General features: G+C 37.6%; 1 protein-coding gene across 5 annotated transcripts in view; it reads right to left on the reverse strand.

The window, feature by feature from the left end:
• The window catches only part of CCDC138 (coiled-coil domain containing 138), a 111,959-nt gene that overhangs the window by 10,894 nt on the left and 80,329 nt on the right, over window positions 1–20,736 (reverse strand). For 3 of the 5 annotated variants that reach the window (XM_039222191.1, XM_039222190.1, XM_039222192.1), the window contains exon 13: window positions 19,092–19,268. The exons of the other annotated variants lie outside the window; for them this stretch is intronic. In XM_039222191.1, coding sequence (XP_039078122.1) covers window positions 19,092–19,268 — 177 coding nt within the window. The remainder of the gene's footprint in view (window positions 1–19,091; window positions 19,269–20,736) is intronic. 5 annotated transcript variants of the gene reach the window in all.

A 20,736-nucleotide genomic window follows, 5' to 3' on the forward strand; every position in this document is an offset into this window, starting at 1 on the left:
CTTAAAATTTTTTTTTTCTTAAAAACCATACTTTCTTATTAGCCCACCTAATTTCTTTTACAAGTGAAGAGGCCTGTTTCAAAGCAGAGGCCTGGAGAGGTTGGGAGGAGTGTGTCATTCCAGGTATTTCTGAGAAAGCAAAGAAATGTACCTTCTATGCTGGATACTTAACTAATGAGGAAAAATTAGGATTATGGGTTACCTGAATGTATCTACCTAATCAATGGTAGTTACAAACAATTGCAAAATCCTTCATCAACATGGTACTTTACAGTTTTTAATTTTTTTTAAGCTTAGAAGAACTTCTTGAATAAAGGTAGCTAGTACGAGAGTGGAAAAAGAAATTGAAGGCCCAAAAGGCCAGGTGACTTGTCTTCTTAAATTCATGTAACATTGGACAAATTACTTACCATGTGTTCACTGATTTTTACATTAAAATGGAAAGCTAGTGATTGAGATAATTTCTCTCCCCTAATATCTAGTCGTTATGGATCAAAAATTGTAAAACAAAAAAATCAGTTCCCTCAAAAACCTCTTACCTACAAAAAACAACCAAATACAAACAGAAACAGAAAAAGGCAAAAATCAAACTCACAAACTTAAAAAGTGCTGGCACATGGTCTAGGATAAGAACATAAAATTCTAGAGTGGAGAAGAATTAAAGTGTGGCCAGGGTCCTCGCATACCTTCACCACCCTTCTTTCATATCACACAGTGGGGTTGACAAAATCTTGGGAATTCTCACTAATAACCCCCAAACCTGAAGAAGAGCAAATTAAACAGCTACTGTTACCTTTTCAGTCTTCTGACTGGGAAACAGAAAAGGGTTGACCAGGAGGCAATTTGAAAATGATGTTCCTGAGCACAAACTACACTAGGGAACCAGTCTGAAGCCCAAAGAATTTCTCTGTGAGAACAGGATATGCATACTTCCTCCCACTTTCCTAATTAGGTGAAATGAAACCAAACAATATATTTAGTCAAATCACAGAAGTGAGAACACAGTTCTGAAAATCTAAGAGCATGTCATCACTATACCCATGGACCACAGAAAAAAATGTATATATTAAGGAAAAGACTTTTAAACTGTAGCTCAAAGGAGAAAAGAAAATTGGAGTTGGATATGGTGGTAAGAAGAGAGTGCATCACAGCCTTCTATGAGGACATAAAGAGAGTATGAACATGAAGGTCCAAGCAAGTACAAGATTGATTTAGAAACAGTATGGCAGGGGCACCTGGGTGGCTCAGTCAGTGAAGCATCTGATTTCGGGTCAGGTCATGATCTCATGGTTCGTGGGTTCAAGACCCGCATTGGGCTCTGTGCTGACAGCTAGGTCAGAGCCTGGAGCCTGTTTCAGGTTCTGTATCTCCCTCTCTCTCTGACCCTCCCTTGCTCATGCTGTCTCTATCTCTCTCTCAGAAATAAATAAAACATTAAAAAAATCTTTTTAAAAAGAAACAGTATGGCAATCTGGCATACATATTACATCAGTCAATCAATCAATTGATCAATAAGAAAGGAATAGAACAAGCACAAGACAGTCAAATATAAAAGATACAACTCAAAGAACAGAAGAGTTTTCCTAAGACTCTGAGGTCTAGGGGCGCCTGGGTGGCTCAGTCAGTTAAGCGCCGACTTCGGCTCATGTCATGATCTCACGGTTCGTGGGTTCGAGCCCCGTGTCAGGCTCTGTGCTGACAGCTCAGAGCCTGGAGCTTGTTTCAGATTCTGTGTCTCCCTCTCTCTCTGCCCCTCCCCTGCTCATGCTGTATCTCTCTCTCTCAGAAATAAATAAAACATTAAAAATATTAGGGAAAAAAAAAAGACTTTTGAGGTCTATATTAACCTAATAAAAACATGGCTAATAAGAAGAGATGACAAACACGATTTAAAAAGAGAGAAAAATTTAAAACCACCATTAAAAAACTGATAAATTTTAAACATCACAAAACTGAGATAGAGCTGAAAATTATATTACTATCATAAAAATCTGAGATAACTGTAGAAAATACAAATTATATAAAGAAGTGATTAAAAAGAAGTCAATATATGGAAGACTATCACAAAAGATCCAAAATAAGATTCAAGAGACAAAACAGATAAATATATAAGAACTGGGGGATGGGAAGAGAAGAGAGGGAAACAAACCACAAAGACTCTTAATGATAAAGAATAAACTATGGGCTGACAGAGAGAGGTGGGTGGGAGATAGGCTAGGTGGGCTAAGGAGGGTGTTGTATACAAGTGATGGATCACTGAATTCTACTCCTGAAACCAATATTGCAGTGTATGTTAACTAATTAAAATTTTTTTAAAAAATAAGGATGATGGGTGTTCCTGATATAAAGCTAATAAAATAATATATATTAAAATTGACCCCTGAATAAGATGGGGGTTAGGGGTGCTGACCACCCCCTGCACAATCAAAAATCGGTGTGTAACTTCTGACTCCCCCAAACTTAACAACTAACAGCAAACTACTGACTGGAACTCTTACCAGTAAGAAACAGTTGATTAGCCAGAGGCAAGATGGGGGAGAAGTAGGGAGGTCTGTGCATTTCGCTCGCATCCATCTCTCAAACAGAGAAGGCCTGAAGCCATAGGACACTGAGCCCCAGGAGTTTGGGAAGAGAAAGACACAGAGTACACTGGGAAAGCAACCTCCTAAGTACGTGAGTGTGAACTGGGGAAGATAAAAGTGGGCCGTGAACGGAGACATGGAGGGGAGCTGTGGTGAGTCGAGGGGAAAAGAAAGAACGGTGGAAACTGCTCATAAAACTGTTCCTGGAGAAAGAGAAAAACCTCGGCTCTGACGGAGAGGTTTTTGTTTTGTTTTGTTTTGTTTTGTCAATCTCTTTTTTAAAATAGTTTATTGTCAGGTTGGTTTCCATATAACGCCCAGTGCTCCTAACAGCTCACCTAAAGGAACTAGAGGCAGGACAACAAGAGCACCCCAAACCCAGTAGAAGAAGAGAAATAGTAAAAATTAGAGCAGAAATAAACAACATAGAGACCAAAGAAACAATTGAACAGATCAATGAAACCAAGAGTTGGTTTTTTGAAAAAATAAACAAAATTGACAAACCACTAGCCAGGCTTCTCAAAAAGAAAAGAGAGAGCACTCAAATAGACAAAATCATAAATGAAAATGGAATTATTAGAACCAACCCCTCAGAAATACAAGCAATTATCAGGGAATACTATGGAAAATTATATGCCAACAAACTGGACAACTTAGTAGAAATGGACAAATTGCTAAACAGAAACTCACTACCAAAATTCACACCGGAAGAGATGGAAAATCTGAACAGACCCATAACTAGTGAGGAAATCGAATCAGTTATCAAACATCTCCCAACAAATAGGAGCCCTGGGCCAGATGGCTTCCCTGGGGAATTTTACCAGACATTTAAAACAGAATTAATACCCATTCTTCTCAAACTATTCCAAAAAAAATAGAAATAGAAGGAAAACATCCAGACTCATTTTATGAAGCCAGCATCACTTTGATTCCCAAGTCAGACAGAGACCCAGCAAAAAAAGAGAACTACAGGCCAATATCCCTGATGAATGCAGATACAAAAATCCTCAACAAGATACTTGCAAATCGAATCCAATAGCACATAAAAAGAATTATCCACCAAGATAACATGGGCTTCATTCCTGGGTTACAGGACTGGTTCAATATTCACAAATCAATCAATGTGATACATTAGAAAAGAAAAAAACCATATGATCCTGTCAATAGATGCAGAAAAAGCATTTGACGAAACACAGCATCGCTTCTTAATAAAGACCCTCGAGAATGTCGGGCTAGACGGAACTTACTTAAACATCATAAAAGCCACCTATGAGAAGCCCTCAGCTAACATCATCCTCAATGGGGAAAAACTGAGAGCTTTCCTCCTGAGATCAGGAACACGACAGGGTTGAGCAATCTCAGCACTGTTGTTTAACCTAGTGCTTGAAGTCCTAGCATCGGCCATCAGACAACAAAAGGAAATAAAAGGCATCAGAACTGGCAAAGAAGACGTCAGACTTTCACTTTTCGCAGACGACACGATACTCTGCATAGAAGACCCGACAGCCTCCGCCAGAAGCCTACTAGAACTGATCCAACAATTCAGCAAGTTGCAGGGCACAAAATCAACGTCCAGAAATCGGTTGCATTTTTATATACCAATAATGAAGCAACAGAAAGAGAAATCAAGAAGCTGATCCCATTCACAATTGCACAGAAAAGCATAAAACACCTAGGAATAAACCTAACAAAGGATATAGGTGATCTGTATGATGAGAACTATAGACAACTTATGAAGGAAATTAAGGAAGACACAGAGAAACGGAAAAACATCCCATGCTCATGGATCGGAAGAATAAATATTATTAAAATGTTAGTACTACCCAAAGCACTCTACGCATTCAATGCAATCCCAATCAAAATTGCACCAGCATTCTTCTCAAAGCTAGAACAAACTATCCTAACATCTGTATGGAACCACAGAAGACCCCGAATAGCCAAAGGTAATGTTGAAGAAAACCAAAACGGGAGGCGTCACCACCCCAGACTTTAGCCTCAACTACAAAGCTGTCATCATCAAGACCGTATGGTATTGGCACAAAAACAGACACATAAACCAATAGAACAGAATAGAAAACTCGCAACTGGACCCACAAATGTATGGCCAACTAATCTTTGACAAAGCAGGAAAGAGTATCCAATGGAAATAAGGAAGCCTCTTTAACAGATGGTGAGAACTGGACAGCAACATGCAGAAGAATGAAAGTAGATCACTGTCTCACACCATACACAAAAATAAACTCAAAATGGAAAAAGGACCTGAATGTGAGACAGGAAACCATTGAAACCCTAGAGGAGAAAGCAGGAAACAACCTCCTTGACCTCAACCGCAGCAATTTCTTACTTGACACATCCCAAAGGCAAGGGAATCAAGAGCAAAAATGAAATCTTGGGACCTCATCAAGATAAAAAGCTTCTGGTCGGTAAAGGAAGCAACAAAACTAATAGGCAACTGACAGAATGGGAAAAGATAGTTGCAAATGACATAGCAGATAAAGGGCTAGTATCCAAAATCTATGAGGAACTCACCAAACCCCACACCCGAAAAACAAATAATCCAGTGAACAAATGGGCAGAAGACATGAACAGACACTTCTCCAAAGAGGACATCCAGAGGGCCAATAGACACATGAAACGATGCTCAACGTCCCTCATCATCAGGGAAATACAAATCAAAACCACACTGAGGTACCACCTCACGCCGGTCAGAGTGGCTAAGATGAACAAATCAGGAGACTCTAGATGCTGGCGAGGATGTGGAGAAACAGGCACCCTTCTACACTGCTGGTGGGAATGTAAACCAGTGCAGCCCCTCTGGAAAAAAGTGTGGCGATTCCTCAAAAAATTAACAATAGAACTCCCCTATGACCCAGCAATAGCACTGCTAGGAATTTACCCAAGGGATACAGGAGTGCTGATGCATAGGAGCACATGCACCCCAATGTTCATAGCAGCTCTCTCAACAATAGCCAAAACGTGGAAAAAGCCTAAGTGTCCATCAACTGATGACTGGATCAAGAAGATGTGGTTTATCTATACCATGGAATACTACATGGCAATGAGAAACAATGAAATCTGGCCATGTGTAGCAACATGGATGGACCTTGAGGGTGTTAGGCTGAGCGAAATAAATCAGGCAGCAAAGGACAGATACTGTATGTTTGCACATATAGGTGGATTAGGAGGAACTTAACAGAGGAGCATGGGGGAGAAGAAGGGGGAAAATAGTTGGGGAGAGGGAGGGAGGCAAACCATAAGAGACTCTTGAATGCTGAGAACAAACTGAGGGCTGATGGGGTTGTGGGAGAGGGGAAGGGGGGTGATGGGCACGGAGGAGGGCATGGGTTGGGATGAGCACTGGGTGTTATATGGAAACCAACTTGACAATAAACTATTTAAGAAAAAAAAAAAAAGAAAGTTGAATAATACATGGTTTGTATGCTATATACGTTACATACTGTATTCTTACAATAAAGCTAAAGAAAATAATATTAAGAAAATCATAGGAAGAAAAATACATTTACAGTACTATACTGTATTTATAAAAAAAATCCACATAGAAGTGGACAGGCACAGTTCAGGACATCCAGGTGGCTCAGTTGGTTAAGTGTCAAACTTTGGTTCAGGTTACAATCTCAGAGTTCATGAGTTTCAAGCTCCACATTGGGGTTACTGCTCTCAGCACAGAGCCTGCTTCAGATCCTCTACCGCCCCCCACTCTGCCTCACCCCCACTCTTGGTCTATCTCAAAAAATAAACATTAAAAAAAGTTGACAGACAACAGTTCAAACCTGTGCTGTTCAAGCGGTCAACTATATATATATGAAATACTACATGAACAAAGAAAGTGGATCTGCCGACTGAAAGAGCCCAACAGTGAGCCAGGAAAATATGCTGCAGTACATTCAAAAGCAATATATACCCTAAACTTCATAGGTAAAATAGTTGTTAGCCAACCAAGCATAATAATAAATTACTTCTAACAGGGAAAAAATCAGGCTGTCCTCTGACTTCTCTGCAACAGTAAAAGCATGGTTTACAAAGTTTTGAACAAAAGAAAGGGAGATCTAAATTTACTCTATACTCAGGCAAGATCTTGTTAAAAGGCTATCATTTTCAAACATGAAATGACTCAGCACCCCACAAAGCACTTCCTAAATGGGGAAGGGGTGGTGTGTGGGACACACATGGGGAAAGGAACAATTAAGATCTTATTCAAAATGATGAACAAAGAAATGTAGAAGTGACAGTAAAGGGACTTGTCTTGAGTAGTGAATACAATTGAATGGAAAACTAATATAAAGCAAAGTAATAAGTAGAAAACTAATATGAAGCACATGTACAAATTATGGTCACAGAACAGAATTAAAAACATAAACTGGGATAATGTAAAAATATAATGTAACTAAAGAACTCAAAGTGGAGGAAGAGGAGATTGAAAGTACACTATTGCTGATGTCTTCATCTTTTTTGGCTGGTCAAGACAGTCAACAGTGTCTAAAACTGAAAACAGTATTTAAAAGACTATGCATTTAAAAATGACTACAATGATAAATTTTGTTATGTTATTTTATAATAAAAAAGAAAAAAGAGACTCAATGCTCTTTACCTTGTTCTTAACAGAAGGAATGTTTGATATAAAATATAACTCAAATCCATTTCATCTTTCCTGTTAAATAGATTTCAGTATGTTAACTGGATTTTTTTTAATGTTTATTTATTTTTGAGAGAGAGAGAGGGAGTCAAACCACAAGTGGGGGAGGGGCATAAAAAGAGGGAGACACAGAATCTGAAGCAGGCTCCAGGCTCTGAGCTGTCAGCACAGCCTGACACAGGGCTTGAACCCACGAACTGTGAGATCTCAACCTGAGCCAAACTCAGAGGCTTAACCAACTGAGCCACCCAGGCGCCCCTTAACTAAGTGGCACTTAAATAAAAACTTGAAAAAAAATAGATTTCATTAAGTAACATGTATAATAAATCCCATTTCTCTAAAGTATTTCAATCTGTTTATCCATTCGTTCATATTTTCATATGTACACAATAGAAAGATGTCTGAAATAATATTTACCTAATGTTAATGATTTTTTTTGGGGGGGGGGGGCGGTAGGCTCCTCAGCCAGCATGGTGCCCAATACAGGGCCTGAACTTAAGACCCGGGTTGAGATCAAGAATTGTGGATGCTCGGGGTGCCTGGGTGGCTTAGTCGGTTAAGCGTCTGACTTTCGCTCAGGTCATGATCTCGCGGTTCGTGGGTTCGGACCCTGCATCGGGCTCTGTGCTGACTGCCAACTCAGAGCCTGGAGCCTGTTTCAGTCTGTGACTCCCTCTCTCTCTGACCCTCCCCTGCTCACGCTCTCTCTCTCTCTCTCTCTTTCTCCTAGAAATAAATAAAACATTAAAAAAAAAAAAAAAGAATTGTGGATGCTCAACTGAGCCACTCAGGCTCCCTGGTGGTCATTTCTAAATGATAAAGTTTATGGTGACGCTTAAAAAAAATAACATGCTTTCTACATTTCTTCTTAGCTTGACTTTTTTTTTAGTTCTAAAAGTTTATTTATATTTAATTTTAGGTTGTGATTAAATATGCATAAAACTTACATTTTAACCATTTTTAAGTGCACAGTTTGTGTTACGTACATTTCACATTGTTGTGCAGCCATCCATCTCCAGGAATTTTCCATATTCCTAACAGAAACTGCACCCATTAAACACTAACACCCACTTCCATCTGTCCCCTCAGTTCTTGGCAACCAACATTCTACTTTCACTCTTTATAGATTTGATGATTTTAGGTATTTTGTATAAGTAGAATCATATAAGATTTTTCTTTTTGGGTCTGGCTTATTTCACTTAACATAATATCCTCCAGGTACACCCAGGTTGTTGCAGGCATCAAACTTTCCTTCCTTTTTAAGGCTGAATAATATTCCATTTTATGTATACACATTTTCCCTTGCTGCTTTTAAGATTCTCCTTGACTTTTGACAGTATAATTATCATGTGTTTTTACTGTAGGCTCTTTGGGCTTATCCTGAAATTCACTGAGCTCTGGAATTTGGTGAACTTTTAGATTTGTAAAATCATGTCCTTCTTCAAATTTGATGTTTTCAGCTATTATTTCTTCAAATAGAATATGAAGGGGAAGACTATTCCACTCTTTTCTCTCTCTTCTTCTGGGACTACCATAATGTCTATATTGCTCTACTTAACGATGTCCCACTAAGGCCTTTAGGGTCTGCTCTGTTCCCTTTTCTTTATCCTTTCTTCTTTTTACTCCTCAGTCTCAAGCACTTCAAATGCCCTGTCTTTAAAAATTTTTTTAAGTTTTTAATTAATTAATTGAGAGAGAGAACATGCATGCATGAGCAGGGAAGAGACAGAGAGGGAGGGAGAGAGAAATACTACCAGGCTCCACACAGTGCAGAGCCCAAAGTGGGGCTCAAACTTATGAACCATGAGATCATAACCTGAGCCAAAGTCAGACACTTAACCAACTGAACCACCCAGGTGTCCCTCAAATGCTCTGTCTTTAAGTTCACTGACTCCTTCTTCTGCCTGTTTGAATCTGTTGAGCCTGTCTAGTGTTTTATCAACTAGGTAATTGTATTTTTCAGCTCCAGAATTTCTATTTGGTTCTTTTTATAATTTCTATCTCTTTGTTGAAATTCTCACTTCTTCATATGTAGTTTTCCTGATTTCTTTTGTCTGTGTTTTCTTTTAGCTCTTTGAAAATATATAATACAATTGGTTTCAAAAATATTTAAGTTTATTTATTTATTGACACTTTAAACTACAATTAATTCAGATGTTGAAAACAGTCTACATGCTGCTTTGGTAGCTGAATCTGCTTTGGGGATAACCTAAACCATGTTTCGTTTGTTTGTTTTAATGTTTATTTATTTTTGAGAGACAGAGACAGAGCATGAGTAGGGAGGAGCAGAGAGAGAGAGGGAGACACAGAATCTGAAGCAGGCTCCAGGCTCTAAGCTGTCAGTACAGAGCCCAATGGGGGGCTTGAACTCATGAACTGCGAGATCATGACCTGAGCTAAAGTCAGACATTTAAACCCACTGAGCCATGCAGTTGTCTCCTAAACCAAGTTCTGATTGCTATTTTTTTAAAGTGTTGTCTTAATCTCAGTACAATTTCAAACATTGTTGTTCACTCTGATGACTATTGTTCTCACATCTGATCACTAAAAACTATTTTAAAGACCCCCCAAAAATTTAAAACAGGCTCAAATAAATATTTGTACACCCACATTCATGGTAGCATTATTTACAAGAGCCAAAGTTGAAAGCAAGTCAAGTGTCCATGAACGGATTAATTGATAAAATGTAGCATATTAATACAATGGAATATTATTCAGCCTTTAAAAAGGAAGGATAATGAGGACATTAAGCTAAGTGATTTTAAGTCAGTCCCAAACAGACAAATACTGTAAGACTCTACCTAAGTGAGGTATGTAACAGTAGTCAAAATCATAAATACTAAGTAAAACGGTGGGTGCCTGGGGCTGGGGGGAGGGAGAAATGGGGAGTTAGTGGGTACAGATTATCAGCTGGGGAAAACATTTTATCTGGAAGCCCCCAAACCACCTCCTGTACTTAGACTGCTGTGCAACAACCCCCAAGAAGCTCAGAAAGTCAGTTTCCATGTCAGCAGTATTGCTGTCTTAGCTGGGCAAACAGGCTCCCTTCACTTGTTCAATACACTATACTGAGTACCAGGTAGCTGGATTTAGGAGTGGGGAGAGAAGGTGCAAAGAGGTAAGTGGCAGAGAGGATATAGTCACATACAGAAAAGGATATGGGGTGTAAGAACTGCCTCAATTATCCATATCACCATACCTGTCTATACTCAATTCTGAAGTCTCTGAACTATGAAGTATTAGAAAAAAGCATTTTGTAAAACACAAACAAAGTAAATGAACAATTTTGTAATTGTCTTTGATTTCCCTGTTCTTTTTCTTTTGTTATTTTACCTAATTTTTACTCCATGTCATTCTCACAATCTGATAAATTTTCTTTTGATCCAACAATTCTACTTCCTAGGTATCTATTCTTCCTTCTAGGTATCTATCCTAACAGATAAGCTCCACATGTGCAAATTTGCTTTTGTATAAGTAAGTTTGTATAGAGAAGCACTGTTTGCATTAGCAAAAGCCTAGAAACAACCCAAGTATCTGTGAAAATTAATAAAAGAAAATCTCATTTAGAATGGGGTCAGAAGACCAGCAGGGGACGCTCTCATGCCCTAACACATGTGATCAATTGCAGACCCAACAGTAAGAGATACACCTTGCACATGAATACTGCTTTACTAAGCCAAGAGGAGGAAGGTTTCCTCCTTCCATAGCAAAAGCCCAGCCAATGAGAAATGGTCACAACTCAGCCAATGAAAAGCCCCTATACTTCCAAATCCCAGTTAACTCAGATGAGCTTTTTGTTTATAACAGCCCCCCCCATCCACCCACCCTCCCAACTCCCCAGCCACCACCACCACTTTCCTATATTCAAAGGAGAGCATGCCTCTCCTTTGTTCTCTGGTCTTGCCTGTGGTTTTGTGGTAGCGTGCTTGTCCTGGATTCCAATTCTCTATTACCAAATAAACTCATTTTTGCTCGTAGAATTAACTGGTAGTTTTATTTTTTAAGGTTAACACATCAATGGTCACCTTAAATGAATAAATTTTAATTGAAGAAACTATGTACTAATAACAAGATCTCTAAGATATATTTTTCATAACATACAGTGTGCATGCTATTCACATATGAATGCATGCTAACATTCTTTTGAAAAAAAACGAAAGAGTAAGTACAGGTATGTGTGTGTGCACGTGTGTATGTATACAAAAATATATGCATGCTAACATTCTTATAAAAAAAATGAAAGAATAAGAACGGGTGTGTGTGTGTGTACAGAGACACAGTACACCTATGAAATAATTTGGAAAAGACTAGTTAAATTATTTTCTCAAGGGAAGGAAACAGTCACTGAAAGAAGACTTTTCACTTTTGTACCTTTGAAACGATTAGCTATGTGAATGTGTTATCTTTTAAACAATAAACACAGGTGTGTCTGGGTGGCTCTGTTGGTTAAGTGACTTTGGCTCAGGTCATGATCTCATATGAGTTCGAGCCCCGTGTCAGGTTCTGTGCTGACAGTTCAGAGCTTGGAGCCTGCTATGGATTCTATGTCTGCTTCTCTCTCTGCCCCTCCTCCACGTGCACTCTGTCTCTGTCTCCCTCTCTCAAAATTAGAAAAACATTACAAAAAATTAAATAATAAACACAATGTTGAAAAAAATTCCTTAAGTTAAATACCCAGAGAACTCTTATTAAAAAAAATAAAAATAGTATATTCATTACCTGTACATTTATTTGATTTCTTCTTGGCTACCTCTATTACACTAATTGGCAGATGGGATTTTATTCCCTAACATACACAATTGTTTGTTTTGTTGTCACAAAATACTGAAACAAGTTTCCTCAAGACAGGCTATATATAAAACAAACCTAAAACCTGACCAAAAAAGGGTTCATTGTCATCTGGTGTTACACTAGGAAAGCCAAGCTTGTATCTAAAAAAGAAACACAAAAAACAAAAAACAGTCTCTTAGAACTGTTGGACTAGGGAATGCTAACATCATTAAGGCAGTTATGCAACTTATAATACAGCTATAAATCTGACAGCATTCAGAGACCACTATCAAATGTAGAGCTACATGTGAACATCAACTGACTCTTAAGTAGACTTTAAAAGGACATGCAAGGGGCTGCTAGGTCAGTGCCCTATGCCACATATCCCTCAAGGGGCTGACCACAAACTACTTGAAAGCTCTTTTATACTGGGATGGAAGGCCAATGAATTGATCTTTTAATCAAAATTCATACAAGCTTCCCACAAGAAATATCTTAATACATGGTAACAATAATAAATATTACATAAATACATAATACATGAATATGATGAAAATAAGCAACAAAATAAGGGCTATGCAGAAATATACCCAAAAAAGTTCATAACAGGACATGCAACAAAGTGGAACAGAAAGGGAAAGAATGCTTCAGGAATTCTGTTTTTGTTTTTTAAGTTTATTTTTTTGGGGGTGGGGGAGGAGCAGAGAGAAAAGGAAAGAGAAAATCCCAACTAGGCCTCATGCTGTCAGCACAGGGCCTGATGCCTGCATCAGGCTTCATCTGACAAACTGTAAGATCATGACCTGAACTGAAACTGAGAGTCAGATACTTAACCAAATGAGCCACCAGGTGCCCCCAAAGCTCAAGGCATTTTAGTGAATAAAAGTCCCCAAGTCTTACTAATGGATAGCAAGGCCCTTCTGAATGAGTACCAGACTCCATCTTCTGATTCTTCTACTACTTAGCCCACTTACTCTGCTTCAGCTACACTGGCTTCCCTGCTGTGTCTTGAAAATACCATACCTAACACCTAATAACTAAAAACCCTAACGTCTTTGCTCTAGAGGTTTCTGCTCCCTAGAAAAGTCTCCCTAACCTCTGCATGGCTAACTCCCTTACCATTTTTATAATTCTATGATAGTAGTATTATTATCATCCCAAGTATACCAGGAACTTGACAAAAGTCAACTAGACCAAAAATTCCATGTTGACAGGGGACTTACTTATCTTGCTCTCTGCGGCATCCCTAGTGCCCCACTCAGTGCCAGGGATAAATGTGCAGTCTATAGACAGATATTTGTTGAATGATAAATCTGTATTTTCTAATCTTTCTATGATGAATATGTATTTCTTATAAAACAAAGTATGCATATTATGATTGGAACTATGTAAAAAATACATATCAGGCAATATGCACACTATGTGTTATCAAGGTGGTGGAATTAAGAGGGGTGTCAAATTCTTTTAGACTTAAAAAAATTATTATATATTCTTCAGTATTAAGAACAAATCTTCCCATGGCGATTCACTATAGAGAACATTCTTTCATTTGAAAGCTTTTAACTGAGAAAACAGGTTGTATGCATTTAGGATTCATGACTAGAAACATGGGTGTGTGCATTAGTATGGTATTTCCAACAGTGTTGGAACTACTAAGTTGTACACTGTTGGAAATATCACATTTATTTTTTCACTGAAATTACCCTTGCTTTAATCTCCTTAATAATAAAAACAGAATAGAATGACAGCAAAAAAGGAAGAAATAATGTTGCCCAAATCAGGAAAAATCAAACTGCCAATGAAAAATAGCACCAAACTAAAAAATATAAACAAATAATTTCTAGATCCATAGAACAAATTTAATGCATGTAGCATAGTCCAAAGTATTTGATAATTCTGTGCTATCTTTACTATATTTTTAACATATATTCACAATTTAAACAGAACTCAAGTATATTTCTTTGCAAAATAGCCTAATATTTTTCTGTATTTTGATATTTTAGACAGATAAACAGAGACTGATACAACTAAATGTACACTAGAATTTAACCATGTTAAACAATGAAAAAGAAAAGAAACACCCAACATCATAAAAATTATTCATGGGCAAAAATTAGAGAAAGTAATATTCATATGAATATTCATATAATATTCATCCAACATATCTTTGGATAGTAAGATTTTTATTCTGGCTTATAGTTTTCCAATTTTCTATTATTTTTATAATAAAAATCAAATTTAAAAAGTGTCTGGAAAATATACCCAATGTTACATGGAAACTAACTTGACAATAAACTATTTGTAAAAAAAAAAAAAAAAAATATATATATATATATATATATATACACACCCAAAAACATTGTTGCCATTCAAGTGTTAAATGATAACATGTTACCTTAGACAAGGCAGTGTTTAGCCACAAAACAGAATGAACTAAATAATACAAATGCAAACTTAAATCCCTCTATTTAAACTAAATCTGACAAGAAAAGGAAAGTACTCTTTGAAACAAAATAAGACTCAAGTTCTTACCCAGATAAACCCAGATGAGTAATAGCTTTTAACCACTGACAGGAAAAAGAAAAAAGAAACCACAAAGTAATTTTCTAAAAGCAACATTACTAAGTTATTATATGATATACATTCACACCCAAAAGAGATATTATCAGAAGCCATCAATCTAAAAAAAAAAAAAAGGTGCTCATATGTAAAGGTAAATCAATGTACCAGTTTTAATTTACATTCAAAGAAATGCATTTTAAAATAAAATAGATCTAGGGGCGTCTGGGTGGCTCAGTCGGTTAAGTGTCTGACTTTGGCTCAGGTCATGATCTCATAGTCCAGGAGTTTGAGGCCTCTCTGCTAACAGCTCAGAGCCTGGAGCTGCTTTGGATTCTGTGTCTCCCTCTCTCTCTGCCCTTCCCCAGCTCTTTCTGTCTCTGTCTCTCCTCCTCTCACCAAAATGAATAAACATTTAAAAATTTAAATAAAACAGATCTAGATCAATTAAAAAAAAGAAATGATTTTCTCATATCTGAAAAGATGAATCTACGGTGAAAGCACAAGGGGACAAGAGAAAAACCATCACTCTATAGCAATACAAACTATAACACAGATTAATATGAAGTCTCAAGTAGAGATGGAGTGTCCTATTGCTCTTCAGATTACTGTGGGTCAGGACCAGTCTGAGATTTCCAATCTAGCACAGAGAATGTAACACACTTTAACAAAATATGGTTTAAAATAGTTAAACAAAGAGGCTATTAGATTGAAGAGCTCTCATGTCTTTAGCAAGGTACCCTACCTAAACAAATCAAATTCTAAAGCAGTCAATGCACTTTCATTGAAAACGAAACCCAAGAAAAACTAATCATCAACAGTCAACTAGATTTTCTCAAATCTAGGAAAATGAACCTCAACAAAAACTATCATCATGGCTAAATAACTAAATTTTCCCAAAGAAAATGTTAAAGGTAAAGCCAATTAAATAATTTTTTTGTTTTGTTTCCCTTTTCTATAAAAACCTCTGCCCTAGGCCCCATGTGCAGAGCACCCCAACCATTTGCAAATTTGGTGCTACCCCACTGGAATTGTTGTCTGTTCAAGTAAACTTTTAAAATTTATCTTTTTACAATACCATTAATAAACACTAGAAATGAAATAAAACATACAAAATAAGAGTCCAAATGTGTTTTTTTTTTTTTAAATGTTTTATTTATTTCTAGGAGAGAGAGAGAGAGACAGCGTGAGCAGGGGAGGGTCAGAGAGAGAGGGAGTCACAGACTGAAACAGGCTCCAGGCTCTGAGCTGGCAGTCAGCACAGAGCCCGACGCGGGGCTCGAACCCACGAACCGCGAGATCATGACCCAAGCGAAAGTCGGACGCCCAACCAACTACGCCACCCGGGCGCCCCTCCAAATGTGTTTTTTTAATGTTAATTTATTTATTTTTGCATGAGCATGGGAGGTGCAGAGAGAGGGAGAGACAGAATCCCAAATAGGTTCTGTGACAGCGCTGTCAGCATAGAGCCCAACACAGGGCTCAATCTCACCAACCATGAGATCATGACCTGAGAAATCAGGATGGACTGAGTCATCCAGGGGCCTCACAATTCCAAATGTTTTAAATTATTACTGAATTTGGCATAAAATTGGTAATTTGACAACTACTACACAGGCTTTAAACACTATTTCTACACTAACCTGTGTTAGAGAACCAGTACTAAGCACTTTGAGTACTCCCAAGCTAGAGCTTGGTCTACTGACACCTTTCTCCAGCCCACTGCTCCAAAGCCCTAAATGGACACTGAAGGAAGCCATAAGGCTCAGCAAAGTGCTGCAAACACAATGCTTGAAACATGTCATCTCATGCACAGCTGGCCACCAAGGCTCATTAGTTGTGTGAGATAAGCCATATGCAAATCCATTCCAACAAGACTTCTTTTCTAACAATTTTTTCCTATGAACTTAAAAAACATGTGGGGTACCTCAGTGGCTCAGTCAACTGAGCATCCAACTCCTGATTTTGGCTCAGGTCACGATCTCGGGGTTCAAAAGATCAGGCTCCATGTGGGACTTTGCACTGACAGCACAAAGCCTGCTTGGGATTTTCTCTTCCCTTTCCCTGTTCCCCACCTCCCAAAATAAATAAAAAACCTTTAAAAGTGACATGTGAAAATTATGTATATGTTGAAATCAGTTTCTCAGCTCAAATCTAGAAAAAACAGAACATAAACCCAACAGCCAGGTAGGCATTTGCTATATTTTGATCTTTCATTTAACTCCTTCAATAAATTTCTTTGGCTAACATCAGGTTAACTGGATTTATATTAAAAATGGAAATACATATTAAGCAAATAAATATGCCTCAGATTATCAAAGATTTACTCACTCCTTTTTTTATTTAAAAATAATTTTAAAATGTTTATTTTTGAGAAAGAGAGAGAGAGAGCACAAGTGGGGGAGAGGCAGAGAGAAAAGGAGACACAGATTATGAGGCAGGCTCCAGGCTCTGAGCTGTCAGCACAGAGCCCAATGTGGGGCTCGAACCCATGAACCATGAGATCATGACCTAAGCTGAAGTTGGACACCTAACCGACTGAGCCACCCAGGCACCCCAAAGATTTACTCATTTCTAATCTTCCAATAGCTTCCCATCACTAAAAATGACATGTCTTTCTAGCAATCCACATTAGAAATTGCTTTATTTGCTCAATTTGAACAAGAAAGGATAACCTTGGATTTGAGCATAATTTGAACAAAGGAAAACCTAAGTGAATGAACTGAATACCTGTTGACTTTTATCTACTATGTTTCTCCAAATATGAATGTTATGGTGCCACAAAGTGATTTCACCCAAGTAGGCCCACTATTTCATAAAACTGTATTTAGTTTTCCTTTGGATGAAAGATTTCATCTGTTAGACATTTTCAGACAGATTTGTTTCTAACAAACACACATTTGCATCTGGGAAAATTTTTTTCTCCTCAAGAAAAATCCTATGAAACTTAACTGTAAATCTACCCACTTTAAACAAGTAGTCTTTGGTGTCTGTGTCTCATTTTAGTAATTTTTTCACTTTTTTGCTCTATACCTTATATTAGTAAGTAAAGATACAAACTCCTGAGATTACTTATCTAGGTAGCAAAACCCCCAACAGTCACAAACAGCTAAAATTATTAAATACGTGGGAGAAGATTTCACCTTTTGAAGCAGGAAAAAAGCCTCTGGAAAACCTAATCACAGTGCAACAGTAGAATGTTATCTTATTATATCTAGAATCAGAGACCTGGTTTCAAGTCTAAGTCCTACCTCTGCCTCACTATGGAAACCATGGACAAGTTACCTAATTTTTCTAGGCCTGTTTTTCTATACAGACCCTTCACAGGGATGTTGTAAAGGAAAAACCAGAAAGTATATAAAATGAATTGAAAATGTGAAACCATACACTGAATATACCTAGTTAGAAATATAAGTATAATGGGGCGCCTGGGTGGCTTAGTCGGTTAAGCGTCCGACTTGCCTAGGTCATGATCTCGCGGTTCGTGGGTTCGGGCCCTGCGTCGGGCTCTGTGCTGACTGCCAGCTCAGAGCCTGGAGCCTGTTTCAGTCTGTGACTCCCTCTCTCTCTGACCCTCCCCTGCTCACGCTCTCTCTCTCCTAGAATAAATAAAACATTAAAAAAAAAAAAAAGAAATATAAATATGCTTTACACCCAGCTGTTAGGAACTCGCCCACAAGCAGCATCAAGTTCCACAGACTGCCTACTACCATACTGAGCAATGGCTTTCCAATTTTAGTTTCCACCTTCTGGAAGGCATAAGCATTTCATTTTTAGAAGTGCTGTAGAAGGAAGAGGGAATAGGGAAGGAAAAAAAACTACAAGTGAAAAAGAATTACTGAGGCAAAATGGTTCCTTGTTACAAATTAAGGGGTTACTTGAGGTTCAAAGAGCAATACCAACCAAAGCAAATGAAAATATTTATGTTCAACATCCCCATACACACCAGGGTTAAATTAGGAACCATCAATAGTAATTTTAATGAGCTTGTCATACCAATATAAAGCCCAAAAAAGGTAAAATAAAGCCACAGGCTACAAATGTTACAAATATGCATGAAAAAGAGTAGTCATATATAGAGTTGAGTGCTCCACCAGCCTGCAACACTCCAACAAAAACAGTAAGCTTGAAGAGGCAATGAATGGCTTTGTCATTACTCTCACTTTAGCTGGAAACACACTTGAACATCTCACTCCCTCTGAGCAAACAGGGAACAAAGGGTTAGATCTGTCAGAATGATCAGACAGGGAAGAACAGAAAAGCTCGAAACATGACTAACAATACAGAGTATATCTACATAATTGAGATGAGTGAATACTGGAAACTGTGCTAAGTTAGTGGAAATCTAGACATATAACTCCTTGGAATGTTATTAATGACTCTATTATACAGCTGCCAAAAGTACTTTTTAACCATTTCTATTATAAAATATAGTATGTCTGTTATGTAGAGTTATACATTCAGAACATATGAGGAGAATCATCCTACTGCCATTTCTTTGTGTATCTAAAAACTTTAAAACTTACTAGATTCCACTGTCATCTGAAGTAAACTGTCAATGACATTGGAGAGGAGTCCTTTACTGGATATTCTCAGATGATTTAGTATTACTGGAACAGCTTGATACTCCAAAAACAAAATTTTTCCGTCATCTGTCTTCAAGTCCAAACACAGAGAATCAAATGCCTGAGCCAGGTAGTCAGCTGAAAAATTATATGTAAAATCAACTGCCATTATCGGTTAGGAGTGTAGTTGGTAATCAGAAAAAAAAAAAGAAAAAAAAAAGAAAATACCATCACTTAAATTCAAAAGGGAAACAATAATTAAATGACCAGAGATTACTGGCTAAATTTAGAATCTGTGAGGATTCAAATGTTTGAAAGGGAAAGAGGAGTTACACTATGATAGGGTAATTTTTCTTCATATTTTAACACCAAAACAACAATAAGTTCTATTTTTTATTATAAGAAAACAGCTGATGTTTAATAGTAAACACCACAAGTAATGTTTATTTTTAATATTTGATAACTATCATATGCTTCCAAAAGTGTTTTAATCTCTATCTAGCTTTAGAGATTATATTTATCGCTATTTTCTTGCTTCAAAATGTAACTTTATGCAAACTTTTAAAGGACATTTTTTGTCTCTTAATAAAGATTAAACAGCCACTGAAAGACAACTTGAGAAGACTGAATATGCTCTGATGCGTTGCTTTTTGTGATACACCTGCCATTAATGAAGTAAGGTTTTATCAAGGCCAATGTTATGATGGCACCCACTAAATCAGAATCCCTGGAATTCTCTTAAAGATGTTTTACAGATGACTGGGAAGCTTGTAAAGTTAGGACTGAGACTAATTTAACCAGAATGAGATATTAAGATACTTATATTTTTATATTTCAGTACACTGAACAACCCAATCAGTACTTTTAAAACAATTTAACATTGCACTTTTAAATGTATAAGAATATTTCAGTTTTGTAACCTCTTTAAATATGCTATTGAAAGGTATTAAAAAAAAAAACCTGTTCATGCTGTTCAAATACTGGTGAGTTACTTTTTCTCCTGAGATTTGTTTAAAGAAGGCTCAAGAATGCTTTCAAAATATAAACAGAAAATATAACAGAATTGGCCCATTAAAATTTACTGTCTTCAGGGCACCTGGGTAGCTCATTTGGTTGAACATCCAACTTTGGCTAAGGTCATGACCTGGTGGTTTTGAATTCAATCTTCTGTTCCCCCCTCTCCCTCTGTACCTCCCCCACTCATTCTCTCTTTCTCTCAGAAATAAACATTTTAAAAATTTACTGTTTTCTGGCTGATGTGTTACATTTCATCTTTGCCGTATCAGTTTACATAAAGATGTAATTTAAGAGCCTAACTATTAAGAATGAGAAGCCGAGACTCTAGATGCTGGCGAGGATGTGGAGAAACGGGCACCCTCCTACACTGCTGGTGGGAATGTAAACTGGTACAGCCCCTCTGGAAAACAGTGTGGAGGTTCCTCAAGAAACTAACAATAGAACTCCCCTATGACCCAGCAATAGCACTGCTAGGAATTTACCCAAGGGATACAGAAATGCTGAGGCATAGGAGCACATGGACCCCAATGTTCATAGCAGCACTCTCCACAATAGCTAAAACATGGAAAGAGCCTAAGTGTCCATCAAC

Source organism: Hyaena hyaena, unplaced genomic scaffold (genome assembly GCF_003009895.1).
Source record: "Hyaena hyaena isolate Hyena2069 unplaced genomic scaffold, ASM300989v1 scaffold_1074, whole genome shotgun sequence".
Lineage (NCBI taxonomy): Eukaryota > Metazoa > Chordata > Mammalia > Carnivora > Hyaenidae > Hyaena > Hyaena hyaena.